The sequence below is a fragment of the Poromitra crassiceps genome, assembly GCF_964638095.1.
Source record: "Poromitra crassiceps genome assembly, chromosome: 2".
Classification (NCBI taxonomy): domain Eukaryota; kingdom Metazoa; phylum Chordata; class Actinopteri; order Beryciformes; family Melamphaidae; genus Poromitra; species Poromitra crassiceps.
In genome coordinates this window covers 109300358-109318197 of record NC_139624.1, presented here as the reverse complement: position 1 = coordinate 109318197, position 17840 = coordinate 109300358, and the positions used below count along the sequence as shown (strand labels likewise).

Here is a 17840-nt window from a genome sequence, read left to right as displayed (position 1 = left end):
TAAAGTGAGCATTGTTTTGTTTTATTCGAGAGAGTGATAGAGAGAGTGTGTGGGTATGCATTTGTTATGATTACGGTAGTTATTGTTGTCTTAATTAGGGCTGGGTATTGTCACTGATTTCCCGATTTGATATGGTTCCGGTACACAATGTCCCGATACGATACAATTCAATATCAATATTTCAGTTACAATACCAATTTTGCTTGTATATGAAAGAGATTATTAAATAACTAATGCTGTAAGTTGTACAAGGAACCCTCTAACTTGGTGCATTATTAAAAAATATTAATTGTTTCAAGATCTCGTTGCGCTAAGAACCAAACCACGCAAGTCTGCCGGGGTTAAAGCATCAAGCATCCACGGGAAAAGGCATTATATTAAAAAATTGATATTGGGGTTTATTAATCGATATCAGCTCCTTCAAATGGATATCGATTTGATATCGATATATATATATATATATTTTACCCAGCCCTAGTCTTAATGCATTTCCAGGAGTGAGAGGCCAACAGATTTCCAGGGGCTGTTTGTGTGAGCCTCTGTCAATAGTCCCTTTCAGGTCCTGTGTGAACTGCTATTTATTTATTTATTTATTTATTTATTTATTTATTTATTTATTTATTTATTTATTTATTTATTTAAAAAGGATCCCCATTAGCTGATGCTTGTGGCACCAGCTAATCTTCCTGGGGTCCAAATACAATACAATAATGCAATACAATACAAGTCTTATATACATACAGTATATACGATCACATTTGTGTGATGTTTACAAGTATCATAATACATAATATATATCAGATATGTGTAATATAACACATTTGCATTTTGGGTTGATTCTTACATTGTTAGTTACAAGTTGCATTGTACATACATTTGGGAGAAGACAAATGGAGTTGCTCGTGACCAGCTGGACTATTGATCACCTGTTAAGTAATGTGTTCTTAAATGGAATTTGAAAGAGGATTTATTGTTTGATTGACGTATGTGATGGGGGCAGCTGTTCTAATGACTGTTTTTTTCAAGGCGTTTGATTTAGGGCGAGGTAATATGATTTGGTCGTCAACTGCTGTTCTGCTGAAGTGACTATGGATGTTCCTGCATTTGACAATTTGACTGTGAATGAATTGGGGTTTGGTGGTGTAAATACTGTTGCTAAAGAATGTGACTGTGCTTAAGGCAAGCCTTTTCTCAACTGCTAACCATGAGAGTTTACAGTGCATGCTGTATGTGTTTGTTCTTATGGGGCAATGTAAAACAAGTCTGGCAGCTTTGTTCTGGACAATCTGTAGTTTCCTCAGTGTGCTCTTTGATGCAGATGACCATACAGGTGAGCAATAGTCCAGGTGGTTTAGGATTAGAGATTTGACTACTTGGCCCAGAATGTGTGGTGGAACATAGCTGTTTGAACTGCAGTGTTACATTACAAAGGCCCATTGCAGGTGCTGTGTGAACTGCAGCGTTACATTACAAAGGCCCATTGCAGGTGCTGTGTGAACTGCAGTGTTACATTACAAAGGCCCATTGCAGGTGCTGTGTGAACTGCAGTGTTACATTACAAAGGCCCATTGCAGGTGCTGTTTGAACTGCAGTGTTACATTACAAAGGCCCCTTTCAGGTGCTGTGTGAACTGCAGCGTTACATTACAAAGGCCCCTTTCAGGTGCTGTGTGAACTGCAGCGTTACATTACAAAGGCCCCTTTCAGGTGCTGTGTGAACTGCAGTGTTACATTACAAAGGCCCCTTTCAGGTGCTGTGTGAACTGCAGTGTTACATTACAAAGGCCCATTGCAGGTGCTGTGTGAACTGCAGCGTTACATTACAAAGGCCCATTGCAGGTGCTGTGTGAACTGCAGTGTTACATTACAAAGGCCCCTTTCAGGTGCTGTTTGAACTGCAGCGTTACATTACAAAGGCCCATTGCAGGTGCTGTTTGAACTGCAGCGTTACATTACAAAGGCCCATTGCAGGTGCTGTTTGAACTGCAGCGTTACATTACAAAGGCCCATTGCAGGTGCTGTGTGAACTGCAGTGTTACATTACAAAGGCCCATTGCAGGTGCTGTTTGAACTGCAGCGTTACATTACAAAGGCCCATTGCAGGTGCTGTTTGAACTGCAGCGTTACGTTACAAAGGCCCATTGCAGGTGCTGTGTGAACTGCAGCGTTACATTACAAAGGCCCATTGCAGGTGCTGTGTGAACTGCAGCGTTACATTACAAAGGCCCATTGCAGGTGCTGTTTGAACTGCAGCGTTACATTACAAAGGCCCATTGCAGGTGCTGTGTGAACTGCAGCGTTACATTACAAAGGCTCATTGCAGGTGCTGTGTGAACTGCAGCGTTACATTACAAAGGCCCATTGCAGGTGCTGTGTAAACTGCAGCGTTACATTACAAAGGCCCATTGCAGGTGCTGTGTAAACTGCAGCGTTACATTACAAAGGCCCATTGCAGGTGCTGTGTGAACTGCAGTGTTACATTACAAAGGCCCATTGCAGGTGCTGTGTGAACTGCAGCGTTACATTACAAAGGCCCCTTTCAGGTGCTGTTTGAACTGCAGCGTTACATTACAAAGGCCCATTGCAGGTGCTGTTTGAACTGCAGCGTTACATTACAAAGGCCCATTGCAGGTGCTGTTTGAACTGCAGCGTTACATTACAAAGGCCCATTGCAGGTGCTGTTTGAACTGCAGTGTTACATTACAAAGGCCCATTGCAGGTGCTGTTTGAACTGCAGCGTTACATTACAAAGGCCCATTGCAGGTGCTGTGTGAACTGCAGTGTTACATTACAAAGGCCCATTGCAGGTGCTGTGTAAACTGCAGCGTTACATTACAAAGGCCCATTGCAGGTGCTGTTTGAACTGCAGCGTTACGTTACAAAGGCCCATTGCAGGTGCTGTTTGAACTGCAGCGTTACATTACAAAGGCCCATTGCAGGTGCTGTTTGAACTGCAGTGTTACATTACAAAGGCCCATTGCAGGTGCTGTTTGAACTGCAGCGTTACATTACAAAGGCCCATTGCAGGTGCTGTTTGAACTGCAGTGTTACATTACAAAGGCCCATTGCAGGTGCTGTTTGAACTGCAGCGTTACATTACAAAGGCCCATTGCAGGTGCTGTTTGAACTGCAGCGTTACATTACAAAGGCCCCTTGCAGATGCTGTGTGAACTGCAGTGTTACATTACAAAGGCCCATTGCAGGTGCTGTTTGAACTGCAGTGTTATGTTACAAAGGCCCCTTTCAGATGCTGTGTGAACTGCAGTGTTATGTTAGATCTGGCGGAACGGCATGTCTTGCATGAACAACACAAACTTCTACCATTACCACACACACTCAATCTGCCACTTGGGTCTCATGTGTGAACGGGGCTTATGTGAACAACACTTAAAATGGAGGTCAATCAATTGCATGAGTCCCATTTGACCTTGTTGATGTATCAGGGTTTACTGTATTTGCGTGCATGTGCCTGCCCATCACTCTCTCTCTGTGTACGTGTGTACGTGTGTGTGTGCGTACACTCGCACCTATGCCAGATACTAGAATTAAAAGGTTTTCTCCAACATGAACTTTGGCTTGTGGGCCAGGAATTCTGCACAGCCAAAGAATAAATGGTTTACTGTAGCTTTCTGAAACATTTTCCCTGCACAAAACAATCATTGGCTCTTTGTAGTTCACAAATTGCAGCTGTCAAGAATGCAATTTCTACTTACAGTATATTATATACATTAGGGGTGTAACAATATGTGTATTCATACCGAACCATTTAGGCATGACGCTTTAGGTTCAATACGCATTGCAAACCGAATTAATGTTTCACTGCTGAATAGTTCAAGTCTTCAACGAGGATGTCATGGTAAACTAAAACTGAGACGAAAAAGACAAAAGCTGTTAAAAACATTGTCAATTGAAATAAAATTTGAAACTAGACTGAAAATAATACAATAAAGAAGTCAAATAAATAAATATAAATATATATATTTTTTAATCAAGGACATTTCTCTGGCGTTTCTACTTTGTTGCTGTAGTGAAGACGTACCTAACCTAGACACCACTGTGTCGTGTCGTATGGAACCAAACCGAACCATGCATTTTGTTCCGATTGCACCCCTAATGTACATGCCTATTTCTTTCCCTATTAACTCATTGAATGCCATGGACGTCCTTCGACGTCCAATTAAATAGTGACGTAGAATGCCACGGACGTCCTTCGACGTCCAATGCGTTTTTTGACGGTGGGACGTCGATCAAAGCCTTCCGCAGCTCCTGTACAACTATAGTAGCTATTGGAGGTGTATAACCTATTTTACGGACTCATTAGGTGGCGACAGTGCTTGCTCGGTGCAGTCCAGATTAGAGACAGGTCCGAGAAACAGCCTAAAAGCCGTGGATCAAAGACAACCCGATGCATGCTCCCAGAGCCATTTGCTCTGTCGCGGGAGCTGACATTGGCTCCGAACAGGAGTCAATCCGCGCTCACAACTGAGCCCCTCTGTCCCTGTCTGTCTGTCTGTCTGTCTGTATAGTTTCTCCAACCGATTAGCAGCCAGGAAAGCAGCCCCTGACGCCAAACCATTCAGCAATCCGGGTTGGCTCTTCCCTGCTGTGGCGCTGAGAGCCGACAGCAGCACACAAACGCAGCACTCCGAAAATATAATGGTTGCGTGAGGCTGTGTGCAGTGTGGGGAGGAGTTTACGGGGGGAGGGGGGGAGGGGGGTGGTGCACGCAGGGCATCACACAACAACTACGTCACTACATCAGAAAATATTATCTTCAGACTCAGTGAATGTGCTTGAAATGCTGCATTTCACAAAAGGCGGATTATCTCAGCTAATAATTTGAAAAGCCTGAAAACGCTGAAAACAACCTATCTTCTCCGGCTCATAACTAAAGAACGGAAAATGGTATCAATAAACTTTTTTTTGCTGATGATACAATAGAGCCAGCTCGTTCTTGTGCGTGTTCGGTGTTTACATAGTAATATCACACAATATTCTGTGGGCCTCGAGAAATCACTGAAAACGCTCTGAAAACTCTGGCACTGGGAGCATCCGTTCTCCAAAAGTGGCTGGCACTGAATGAGTTAATCGTGCAGCCATTGTGGTTGGTGCTTTTCTGCCTCTGTCCATGCATGCGGTCATTGACGTGCGTCTGCCTTGCCTTCATCTGTTAGATGGCGGGAAGGAGGTGCTGTCCATGCATCAGGTGCTGCTGTACCTCCTGCGCAGCAGCAAGCCCCTGGTCCCCGAGGAGGAGATCGCAGACATGCTGCAGTGGGAGGAGCTGGAGTGGCAGAAATATGCAGAGGAGTGCAAGGGCATGATCGTTACCAACCCTGGCATGGTGAGGCCCCGGCGTGTCGGTTATATGACAGGAGGCCGGCCTCGTCTGCCGGCTTCAAGGGCGTTTGTCGCCCCAACACCCCCCACCCCCCACCCCCCCCCCCGCCCCCCACACCCCACACCCCGGCGCGGCGAGAGACCGAGGCTGCTCTTGTTAGCCTATGACACGAGCAAGCCTCGCCTATTATCTCCAAGGGCATTTGTTGTCTTCAGCGCTATTCGTGCCGAAGCTTTCATGTCAAGATGAAGCTGGTTAACCTTTTTGCCTGTCCTATATTTTTAGAGGATGTAATTGTATCTGGGGAAGGGGTGAAGATGACATGCTAGCTAAAAGGTTGCATATGAACAATGGACATGATTGCTTGACCCTTGGTGTGGGTGAGTTATTGAGTCAAGCCCTCTTTTTGGCAGGACTGAATTGTTACATTTTGGTTTTCCAGATATATGGGGCTGTAATAGCATACCATCGCTAGCCCCAAGTCAGAGATTGGCCTGCCAGTCAAACAGAGTCTATTAGAAGGGGCATGCATAGAGTCTCGCCCTATCTGCTGAAAAGAGAAAGGTCAGCCTTCCTGTCATCTGCCTTGTCATGCTGAAGCCTTTTATGATGAGTTGGGGGGTTGTGAGGCATTAATAACTAAAATAGTTATTTGAACCTGAATCCAGGGTTCCTACGCAGGTCTGGAAAGCTTGGAAAACTACTGGAGCATAACATTTGATTTCTCCAGATGTTTTCTCCAGATGAAAAAGCCAGTCCGGATCCGGATACACCTACAGTATCAATAAAAAAAAATTTGTACCTAGCTACTGTCATGCCACATGATAGCTTAGTTGACATGTTGACCAGCCAATACATTTAAATCTGGAGAAACTATGGATGATTTTGAAATTGAAAATGTGTTTCTTCCATGTAATATCTCAAACGAGTATTCAGAACTTGTTGGCGACTTGAGCCATAAAAGTCAACAAAATGTGTCACCTATTGTGCCATGTCAAGGTTAGGTATGACTGTATTTCAAAGGTTGATGGCAATCAAACTTTGAGCACTCAAATTACTTGCACAGTTGTCGAGAAGCAACATCAACCTTCAATCAACTGTCACATTAAAGCATAGGTAAAGAATCAGTGAACGCTAAGCTAAGCTGCAATCTAATTTGGCATTCAGTGTTTTCACGTCAGTCGTGTCAACAGGCCAATCAGCAAGCCAATCAAACCTGATTATAATGTGGTTTTAAAGGGAAAATCAAAGTTGGCTTGTGACCTCTCGCTCCCAAATCAAAGTTTGTTTGCGACCCATGGAGAGCGAGCGTGGCTAATGTGAAGGTGAGCGCGAGCCCCGAGCCATCTGCTGTTTAGCTCATCACACCTTATGCTACAGCCCCTTCCTCTGATCTCACAAAACGCCCGACACGACAACGGTGATTTGAGAGTCGACTGAGGACATGTTGCTTCTGTCAATCTCCTCCCTGATAAGGGCGTTCGAAGTTAGCTCACTGTTCCAATCCTGACATCACTTTATCATTTGTTGTGCACAGAATCTGGTTACATTGCTGTGACAGACAACCCTTATGGCATGGGTTATTTGTTGCACATTGCACATATTGCTAGTAGATACAATTTGAATGATTGCTCCTTTGTAGCTAGGAATGTGTTGATCCTATAGCATGAGTTAAGCCACAGCTTTCAGGGTTCCCACCTGGAAAAGTTGTGGCATTTCAAAATTGTGTGTGTGTGTGTGTGTGTGTGTGTGTGTGTGTGTGTGTGTGTGTGTGTGTGTGTGTGTGTAATTAATGTATTACTACACTGGACAAATAAGACACCACTTTATATTGGATTTTTAGCACTTCTTGTATTTTTATGGAAAATTCCTGTTTTATTTCATTAGCTTCCATGTCATGTGATGCAGTGATTGTAAAGCACTACAATCCAATATAAAGACGTGTGTCCTATTTGTTCAGTGTAGTAATAATTTATGGTATTGATTCCGAGGCACCGCCTCGCATTACATGGAAATTCTGTTATGGATCCTTGAAAAGTCATGGAAAAGTTTTGAAATTGTATCCATGAAAATGTGTGGGAACTGGGAACCCACATTGTGGTGTGTATTTATTTATGTATTAATTTTTCAGAAGCCGAGCTCGGTGCGTATCGACCAGCTGGACAGGGAGCAGTTCAACCCAGACGTCATCACCTTCCCCATCATTGTTCACTTTGGGATCCGGCCCGCTCAGCTCAGCTACGCCGGAGACCCTCAGTAAGATTACACACACACACACACACAGAGAACATACACGTACACACAGACGTACACAGAGGCATACACTTACACGCAGACATACACACATGTAAACGGCTCCCTCGGTCTCAGTAAGAATACACACACAGAGATCAGATCATACACATAGACATACACACGTGTACATGGCCCTGAGTAAGATTTCACACTCAAAGATCATACACTTAGACGCAGACATACACACGCATACACGGCTCCCTCGGTCCCCCTTCTCCTTCTTCACTGCCGCTCTCCCAGGACGCGGTCGAGGAGAGTGAGAATGGTGTGTGTCAAGGAGTGGGGCGGAGAGAAAAACAGAAAGGGTGATAGAAGGATGAGGAAACGAGTGGCGTGACATTTTCACATGCGTCGTCACGGGTCCCGGGCCTTGGCTGGGCGCCTTCCCCGCCCGAGCTACGGTTTATGTCTTGTGAATAGTAATGCCAGACACACACGCCACAGGGCTTCAATAGGGAATACTGTACTGTGCTGCCGCATAATTAACAAAAGCAGTATATTAGATCATCTCAACTGTAGTCTCCTCCGAGGTGTTCGGAGATGCATCAACAACAACATGCCTAGCAAGTGCCAATCAAAAGTCTGTGGCTTGTACGGTCCCGGTACTTTGTGTCTGCACATTCTACATTTAAAGCCACTGGCTTCATTCAAATTCAAAGATAGAGTCTTGGATTAGGACAATCAAGAGGAGGCGGAGGAGGAAAGCGATGGTGATGAAGATGCAAACGAGACAGTGATCATTATAAAATCCATTTGGGCAGCACTGGCTTGCTTATGTCCTCCAACTAATGTCCTCTCTCTCTCCCCTGTTGCTACATTTTAGCCGGCCGCGTCCGCGTGTCCCCACCGCCGTGTCAAACCTCTCAAAGCAGCTGACGACAAATTTATGGACAGACGGGGACATCATTAGCCGATGCAGAAACGAATAGTAAAGAGACCAGCGGAAAGGATTTCCTTGCCATTGCTAATGATGCGTGTAGCGAGGGCACAATTCGCCATCGATGGCGGCGGTAATGCCACAGAGAGGCAGCCTCGGACACAGCAGCTGCATATATTATATTAGTGCAGAACGCTGAGGAGGCTGTGTACCGTCTTCCTCCTCCCCGCCGGCAACCCACTGGACATATTTGTGTTCGGGGGCCACGGCACCACTCCAGCCTCTCTGTCTCTATCAGGACTGCCACTCCAGCATCTCTGTCGCTATCAGGACCCACTGAGGCAAGAATGAGGACGTGTGGGAGGTCAAGATTGAAAGAGAGCAGGGATGAAGGATAGACGCTGACAGAAAACGACAGGGAGAGGGGGATGGAACGACAGATGCGGTGGAAGGATAGACGAGGGAGAAAGAAGGCAAGAGAAGGACAGAAGGTTAGACCATCACAAGGGATGACTGCGAGGAAGGTGGGAAGTGACTTGGCACGGAGAAAAAAGAGACATGGAGGAGAGAAACAGATAGAGTAGGAGGCAGAGATGGAAGGAGACAAGAGGAGTGAGAGAGAGTAGGAGGCAGAGATGGAAGGAGACAAGAGGAGTGAGAGTAGGAGGCAGAGATGGAAGGAGACAAGAGGAGTGAGAGAGAGTAGGAGCAGAGATGGAAGGAGACAAGAGGAGTGAGAGAGAGTAGGAGGCAGAGATGGAAGGAGACAAGAGGAGTGAGAGTAGGAGGCAGAGATGGAAGGAGACAAGAGGAGTGAGAGAGAGAGTAGGAGGCAGAGATGGAAGGAGACAAGAGGAGTGAGAGAGAGTAGGAGGCAGAGATGGAAGGAGACAAGAGGAGTGAGAGAGAGTAGGAGGCAGAGATGGAACGAGACAAGAGGAGTGAGAGAGAGAGTAGGAGGCAGAGATGGAAGGAGACAAGAGGAGTGAGAGAGAGTAGGAGGCAGAGATGGAAGGAGACAAGAGGAGTGAGAGAGAGTAGGAGGCAGAGATGGAAGGAGACAAGAGGAGTGAGAGAGAGTAGGAGGCAGAGATGGAAGGAGACAAGAGGAGTGAGAGAGAGTAGGAGGCAGAGATGGAAGGAGACAAGAGGAGTGAGAGAGAGTAGGAGGCAGAGATGGAAGGAGACAAGAGGAGTGAGAGAGAGTAGGAGGCAGAGATGGAAGGAGACAAGAGGAGTGAGAGAGAGTAGGAGGCAGAGATGGAAGGAGACAAGAGGAGTGAGAGAGAGTAGGAGGCAGAGATGGAAGGAGACAAGAGGAGTGAGAGAGAGTAGGAGGCAGAGATGGAAGGAGACAAGAGGATTGAGAGAGAGTAGGAGGCAGAGATGGAAGGAGACAAGAGTGAGAGAGAGTAGGAGGCAGAGATGGAAGGAGACAAGAGTGAGAGAGAGTAGGAGGCAGAGATGGAAGGAGACAAGAGGATTGAGAGAGAGTAGGAGGCAGAGATGGAAGGAGACAAGAGTGAGAGAGAGTAGGAGGCAGAGATGGAAGGAGACAAGAGGATTGAGAGAGAGTAGGAGGCAGAGATGGAAGGAGACAAGAGTGAGAGAGAGTAGGAGGCAGAGATGGAAGGAGACAAGAGGAGTGAGAGAGTAGGAGGCAGAGATGGAAGGAGACAAGAGGAGTGAGAGAGAGAGTAGGAGGCAGAGATGGAAGGAGACAAGAGGAGTGAGAGTAGGAGGCAGAGATGGAAGGAGACATGGATGAGATAAACAGAGAGTAGGAGGCAGAGATGGAAGGAGACAGGAGTGAGAGAGAGTAGGAGCAGAGATGGAAGGAGACAAGAGGAGTGAGAGAGAGTAGGAGGCAGAGATGGAAGGAGACAAGAAGAGTGAGAGAGAGTAGGAGCAGAGATGGAAGGAGACAAGAGGAGTGAGAGAGAGTAGGAGGCAGAGATGGAAGGAGACAGGAGGAGTGAGAGAGAGAGTAGGAGGCAGAGATGGAAGGAGACAAGAGGAGTGAGAGTAGGAGGCAGAGATGGAAGGAGACAAGAGGAGTGAGAGAGTAGGAGCAGAGATGGAAGGAGACAAGAGGAGTGAGAGAGAGTAGGAGGCAGAGATGGAAGGAGACAAGAGGAGTGAGAGTAGGAGGCAGAGATGGAAGGAGACAAGAGGAGTGAGAGTAGGAGGCAGAGATGGAAGGAGACAAGAGGAGTGAGAGAGAGTAGGAGCAGAGATGGAAGGAGACAAGAGGAGTGAGAGTAGGAGGCAGAGATGGAAGGAGACAAGAGGAGTGAGAGAGAGAGTAGGAGGCAGAGATGGAAGGAGACAAGAGGAGTGAGAGAGAGTAGGAGCAGAGATGGAAGGAGACAAGAGGAGTGAGAGTAGGAGGCAGAGATGGAAGGAGACAAGAGGAGTGAGAGAGAGAGTAGGAGGCAGAGATGGAAGGAGACAAGAGGAGTGAGAGAGAGTAGGAGGCAGAGATGGAAGGAGACAGGAGGAGTGAGAGAGAGAGTAGGAGGCAGAGATGGAAGGAGACAAGAGGAGTGAGAGAGAGTAGGAGCAGAGATGGAAGGAGACAAGAAGAGTGAGAGTAGGAGGCAGAGATGGAAGGAGACAAGAAGAGTGAGAGAGAGTAGGAGCAGAGATGGAAGGAGACAAGAGGAGTGAGAGAGAGTAGGAGGCAGAGATGGAAGGAGACAAGAGGAGTGAGAGAGAGAGTAGGAGGCAGAGATGGAAGGAGACAAGAGGAGTGAGAGAGAGAGTAGGAGCAGAGATGGAAGGAGACAAGAGGAGTGAGAGAGAGAGTAGGAGCAGAGATGGAAGGAGACAAGAGGAGTGAGCGAAAGTAGGAGGCAGAGATGGAAGGAGACAAGAGGAGTGAGAGAGAGTAGGAGGCAGAGATGGAAGGAGACAAGAGGAGTGAGAGAGAGAGTAGGAGGCAGAGATGGAAGGAGACAAGAGGAGTGAGAGAGAGAGTAGGAGGCAGAGATGGAACGAGACCAGAGGAGTGAGAGAGAGAGTAGGAGGCAGAGATGGAAGGAGACCAGAGGAGTGAGAGAGAGATTAGGAGGCAGAGATGGAAGGAGACAAGAGGAGTGAGAGAGAGAGAGTAGGAGGCAGAGATGGAAGGAGACAAGAGGAGTGAGAGAGTAGGAGGCAGAGATGGAAGGAGACAAGAGGAGTGAGAGAGAGAGTAGGAGGCAGAGATGGAAGGAGACGAGGAGTGAGAGAGAGAGTAGGAGGCAGAGATGGAAGGAGACAAGAGGAGAGAGAGAGTAGGAGGCAGAGATGGAAGGAGACAAGAGGAGTGAGAGAGAGAGTAGGAGGCAGAGATGGAAGGAGACAAGAGGAGAGAGAGAGTAGGAGGCAGAGATGGAAGGAGACAAGAGGAGTGAGAGAGAGAGTAGGAGGCAGAGATGGAAGGAGACAAGAGGAGTGAGAGAGAGTAGGAGGCAGAGATGGAAGGAGACAAGAGGAGTGAGAGAGAGAGTAGGAGGCAGAGATGGAAGGAGACAAGAGGAGTGAGAGAGAGAGTAGGAGGCAGAGATGGAAGGAGACGAGGAGTGAGAGAGAGAGTAGGAGGCAGAGATGGAAGGAGACAAGAGGAGAGAGAGAGTAGGAGGCAGAGATGGAAGGAGACAAGAGGAGTGAGAGAGAGAGTAGGAGGCAGAGATGGAAGGAGACGAGGAGTGAGAAAGAGAGAGTAGGAGGCAGAGATGGAAGGAGACGAGGAGTGAGAGAGAGTAGGAGGCAGAGATGGAAGAAGACGAGGAGTGAGAGAGTAGGAGGCAGAGATGGAAGGAGACAAGAGGAGTGAGAGAGAGAGTAGGAGGCAGAGATGGAAGGAGACAAGAGGAGTGAGAGAGAGAGTAGGAGGCAGAGATGGAAGGAGATGAGAGGAGTGAGAGAGAGTAGGAGGCAGAGATGGAAGGAGACAAGAGAAGTGAGAGAGAGAGTAGGAGGCAGAGATGGAAGGAGACAAGAGGAGTGAGAGAGAGTAGGAGGCAGAGATGGAAGGAGACAAGAGGAGTGAGAGAGAGTAGGAGGCAGAGATGGAAGGAGACAAGAGGAGTGAGAGAGAGTAGGAGGCAGAGATGGAACGAGACAAGAGGAGTGAGAGAGAGTAGGAGGCAGAGATGGAAGGAGACGAGGAGTGAGAGAGAGTAGGAGGCAGAGATGGAAGGAGACAAGAGGAGTGAGAGTAGGAGGCAGAGATGGAAGGAGACAAGAGGATTGAGAGAGAGTAGGAGGCAGAGATGGAACGAGACAAGAGGAGTGAGAGAGAGAGTAGGAGGCAGAGATGGAAGGAGACAAGAGGAGTGAGAGAGAGTAGGAGGCAGAGATGGAACGAGACAAGAGGAGTGAGAGAGTAGGAGGCACAGATGGAACGAGACAAGAGGAGTGAGAGAGAGAGTAGGAGGCAGAGATGGAAGGAGACAAGAGGAGTGAGAGAGAGAGTAGGAGGCAGAGATGGAAGGAGACAAGAGGAGTGAGAGAGAGTAGGAGGCAGAGATGGAAGGAGACAAGAGGAGTGAGAGAGAGAGTAGGAGGCAGAGATGGAACGAGACAAGAGGAGTGAGAGAGAGTAGGAGGCAGAGATGGAAGGAGACAAGAGGAGTGAGAGAGAGTAGGAGGCAGAGATGGAACGAGACAAGAGGAGTGAGAGAGAGTAGGAGGCAGAGATGGAAGGAGACAAGAGGAGTGAGAGAGAGTAGGAGGCAGAGATGGAACGAGACAAGAGGAGTGAGAGAGAGTAGGAGGCAGAGATGGAAGGAGACAAGAGGAGTGAGAGAGAGTAGGAGGCAGAGATGGAACGAGACAAGAGGAGTGAGAGAGAGAGTAGGAGGCAGAGATGGAAGGAGACAAGAGGAGTGAGAGAGAGTAGGAGGCAGCGATGGAACGAGACAAGAGGAGTGAGAGAGTAGGAGGCACAGATGGAACGAGACAAGAGGAGTGAGAGAGAGAGTAGGAGGCAGAGATGGAAGGAGACAAGAGGAGTGAGAGAGAGAGTAGGAGGCAGAGATGGAAGGAGACAAGAGGAGTGAGAGAGAGTAGGAGGCAGAGATGGAAGGAGACAAGAGGAGTGAGAGAGAGAGTAGGAGGCAGAGATGGAAGGAGACAAGAGGAGTGAGAGAGAGTAGGAGGCAGAGATGGAAGGAGACAAGAGGAGTGAGAGAGAGAGTAGGAGGCAGAGATGGAAGGAGACAAGAGGAGTGAGAGAGAGTAGGAGGCACAGATGGAACGAGACAAGAGGAGTGAGAGAGAGAGTAGGAGGCAGAGATGGAAGGAGACAAGAGGAGTGAGAGAGAGAGTAGGAGGCAGAGATGGAACGAGACAAGAGGAGTGAGAGAGAGTAGGAGGCACAGATGGAACGAGACAAGAGGAGTGAGAGAGAGAGTAGGAGGCAGAGATGGAACGAGACAAGAGGAGTGAGAGAGAGAGTAGGAGGGATAGATGGAACGAGACAAGAGGAGTGAGAGAGAGAGTAGGAGGCAGAGATGGAAGGAGACAAGAGGAGTGAGAGAGAGAGTAGGAGGCACAGATGGAAGGAGACAAGAGGAGTGAGAGAGAGTAGGAGGCAGAGATGGAAGGAGACAAGAGGAGTGAGAGAGAGAGTAGGAGGCAGAGATGGAACGAGACAAGAGGAGTGAGAGAGAGTAGGAGGCAGAGATGGAAGGAGACAAGAGGAGTGAGAGAGAGTAGGAGGCAGAGATGGAACGAGACAAGAGGAGTGAGAGAGAGTAGGAGGCAGAGATGGAAGGAGACAAGAGGAGTGAGAGAGAGTAGGAGGCAGAGATGGAACGAGACAAGAGGAGTGAGAGAGAGTAGGAGGCAGAGATGGAAGGAGACAAGAGGAGTGAGAGAGAGTAGGAGGCAGAGATGGAACGAGACAAGAGGAGTGAGAGAGAGAGTAGGAGGCAGAGATGGAAGGAGACAAGAGGAGTGAGAGAGAGTAGGAGGCAGCGATGGAACGAGACAAGAGGAGTGAGAGAGTAGGAGGCACAGATGGAACGAGACAAGAGGAGTGAGAGAGAGAGTAGGAGGCAGAGATGGAAGGAGACAAGAGGAGTGAGAGAGAGAGTAGGAGGCAGAGATGGAAGGAGACAAGAGGAGTGAGAGAGAGTAGGAGGCAGAGATGGAAGGAGACAAGAGGAGTGAGAGAGAGAGTAGGAGGCAGAGATGGAAGGAGACAAGAGGAGTGAGAGAGAGTAGGAGGCAGAGATGGAAGGAGACAAGAGGAGTGAGAGAGAGAGTAGGAGGCAGAGATGGAAGGAGACAAGAGGAGTGAGAGAGAGTAGGAGGCACAGATGGAACGAGACAAGAGGAGTGAGAGAGAGAGTAGGAGGCAGAGATGGAAGGAGACAAGAGGAGTGAGAGAGAGAGTAGGAGGCAGAGATGGAACGAGACAAGAGGAGTGAGAGAGAGTAGGAGGCACAGATGGAACGAGACAAGAGGAGTGAGAGAGAGAGTAGGAGGCAGAGATGGAACGAGACAAGAGGAGTGAGAGAGAGAGTAGGAGGGATAGATGGAACGAGACAAGAGGAGTGAGAGAGAGAGTAGGAGGCAGAGATGGAAGGAGACAAGAGGAGTGAGAGAGAGAGTAGGAGGCACAGATGGAAGGAGACAGGAGAAGTGAGAGAGAGAGAGAGAGAGGGAACAGAAAGAAAGAAGCAGCATATGCTAATGAAAGCATGTGCAGGGAGTGGCGGGAGCCGTGCTACCCCGAGAGCACACAGCGGATCTGTGGAAAGGTCATCGAAGCGGATTGGGGACGAGGGGCCCTCCCAGGCTGCATATACTAACTCTCTCTCTCTTTGTCTCTCTCTCTCTCATCTGCTTGGGCTGCGTCGGTACGGAGGTGGTGGTGAGCCGATAATCGGGGTGGTAAAGCCGTCTCATTCCCCCGTCTCAGTCTCTAATGAAGTCCCCACTATTAAAGCTCTATAATTCTACATTCTGCCATACCCCCTCCTTCCTCTTCCTTCCTTCCTTCTCTCTGTCTCCCTCTCTCAGTCTGTGCACCACCCTACGCACCACCTCTCCCAAACCACCACCACCAATCATAATTGAATAACTCTTGGTAAATGAGGAGAAAGTCTCCTGAATGGGAGCAGAACGGTCACACTCGGCCCTCAGTCCATCAATCAGGAGGTGTGATTGAAGAGAGAGAGAGAGAGACGGGGGGGAAAGGGGAGGTGGTTCGAATGGTGGCTACATGTCACCTTGCCGATAACTCCCTCGCTCTTTTCAAATGCAAATGAGACAAAAGACAATGGGCTCATAGAAAAGGAGAAGAAGAGGGAAGCGCGTTGTGAGATGGCTCTCCTGCCACGTGTCAGATGTAGCATGACTGCAGCTCATACAGGGAAAACCCCACAGTGAAGCGCACTTGCCAGTCAGTAGGGCTGGGTATCGGTACTTCAATACCTTTAAGGTATCGGCCAAAATAACCGATTGCCAAGTAGTATCGACACTTCTCCAGTCAAACGATACCTGCATTAGATCCTTTTTGTACATAGATCTAGAAACAAAATTACTATTTGTATGGTTTTGCTCATAGCCAATCACTGCAATTGTTCTTTGATTTAATGTGATGTGTGATAGGTCCACTACCGCAGCAGCTACAACCCATACGGTCTGTGGTGGTGAAGTGGAGCACGGTGTATGTGACACAGTTGGCAGTTCAGCGTGCTGGAGATGCCACCAAAATATTGGAAAGGAAAAAAAAGTTGGTGCTCTATTGGTGTCGATATTGTCTGTGTCACTTTAACTCATTGATACCTGATGCAGCATTTGCGTGTATACCCCTCATTTGTGTGTGTATCCCTTTAAGACCGCAAACCGCGTGACGCGGTTCGCTGTCTTATAGGGATACACACACAAATGCTGCATCAGGTATTAATGGGTTAAGGGTACTGGTATTGTACATTTTTAAAGGAGATCCAGCCCTACTTGCCAGTCAGTATGTGCGTGAACTCTTGCTCCCCTCCAGGTCAACATCTGAAACGCGGGAGATCTTCTCCCTTTGCTGCCCTCACACAGAAGCAGCTAATGGAATGACGGCCGCAGGCCACTGTTAAATGATGTTGTTTAATATTGGGCGAGCCGCAGATTAAATATTGATGTGTTGTTGCAAAGAGGGAGAGAGAGAGAGAGCGAGGAAGATAGGCTCCCGTCCACCTGACGCCTCCTTATCTACTGTTGGCAGGTACCAGAAGCTGTGGAAGAGCTATGTGAAACTACGCCACCTCCTGGCCAACAGCCCCAAGGTCAAGCAGATCGACAAGCAGAAGCTGACACAGAGGGAGGTGGGTCAAAGGAAAACAAGGCTAGGTCGAAACCTAGCATATGGCCGGTGTGGTAAAGCGTGCACATATCATGTTTCTCATAGGATGATTGCAGAATGGGATGTTATCTGGAGGGGAAAATGTAGCCTAAAGAAAGGAAGTTTAACATTACTTGGCTTGTGTTAAATGAACCTACTGTTTGGCAATTCTAAACGTCATGCAGCTCTTTATTTTCTGTGGAGCAGTGCTGTAGTGGTCACTGGTCAAAAAAGTGGATAAACTAATTTCTGAGGCAGTTTTCTCACATCGTGCAGTTATATGAAAAAAGGTGGATAAATAAACTTCAATCGCCATAGGCTACGAGACTATGAGGCTAGAACAACTGAAACTGAATCATATATCCCTAATATAATTTTATTATCATCAGCATCATTGTTTATTTTGTGGTTTTCTCGCACGTTGGACTTACCCTGCTAGCCGGGCGCAAGGAGCAGACAGAAAGTAAATGCTGGAAGAACGCTGGTCCGCCCGCAACATGTAATTAAGCAGATTGAAAACAACGTTAGCTCAGCAGCTGGAGCTAGCTTGATAGCTACCAGCTAACAAGTTAACACGCTGGTCCGCCCGCAATATGCAATGAATTAAGCAGATTGAAAACAACGTTAGCTCAGCTGTGGGATGCCAGCGCTGCCTTGGCGCACAAGTGCACAACTTTCTCTAACGATCCCAACTTTCTCTATACACGCTCTGTCGTCATGGAAACAACTGGGAAACTGAAGAAGCTGGAGCTGAGGAAAAGAAGCTCAGTGGACACACTCAGTGGACACACGGCCATTAATGCACTAGTGGCATACACTTACCGTGGCAACAACTTGAAAGCGGAGTACAGCGCCGTACAGCGGTGACCAGTGGGACGACCAGACCAGATTCGGCATGCAGGTGGTCCCCAAGTCGGGCATGCAAATTGTATGGACGAGTGGAGATGACAGTCCGCCGTGGCGCATGCGCACACACCGCCCAACAACAGTGATGTTCGT

At 48.0% G+C, this 17840-nt stretch overlaps 1 protein-coding gene across 2 annotated transcripts in view; it reads left to right on the top strand.

The window, feature by feature from the left end:
• Positions 1–17840, top strand: part of drosha (drosha ribonuclease III) — a 215037-nt gene that overhangs the window by 37841 nt on the left and 159356 nt on the right. For both annotated transcript variants that reach the window (XM_083652258.1, XM_083652257.1), the window contains exons 13-15: positions 5174–5343; positions 7472–7596; positions 16725–16824. In XM_083652258.1, coding sequence (XP_083508384.1) covers positions 5174–5343; positions 7472–7596; positions 16725–16824 — 395 coding nt within the window. The remainder of the gene's footprint in view (positions 1–5173; positions 5344–7471; positions 7597–16724; positions 16825–17840) is intronic.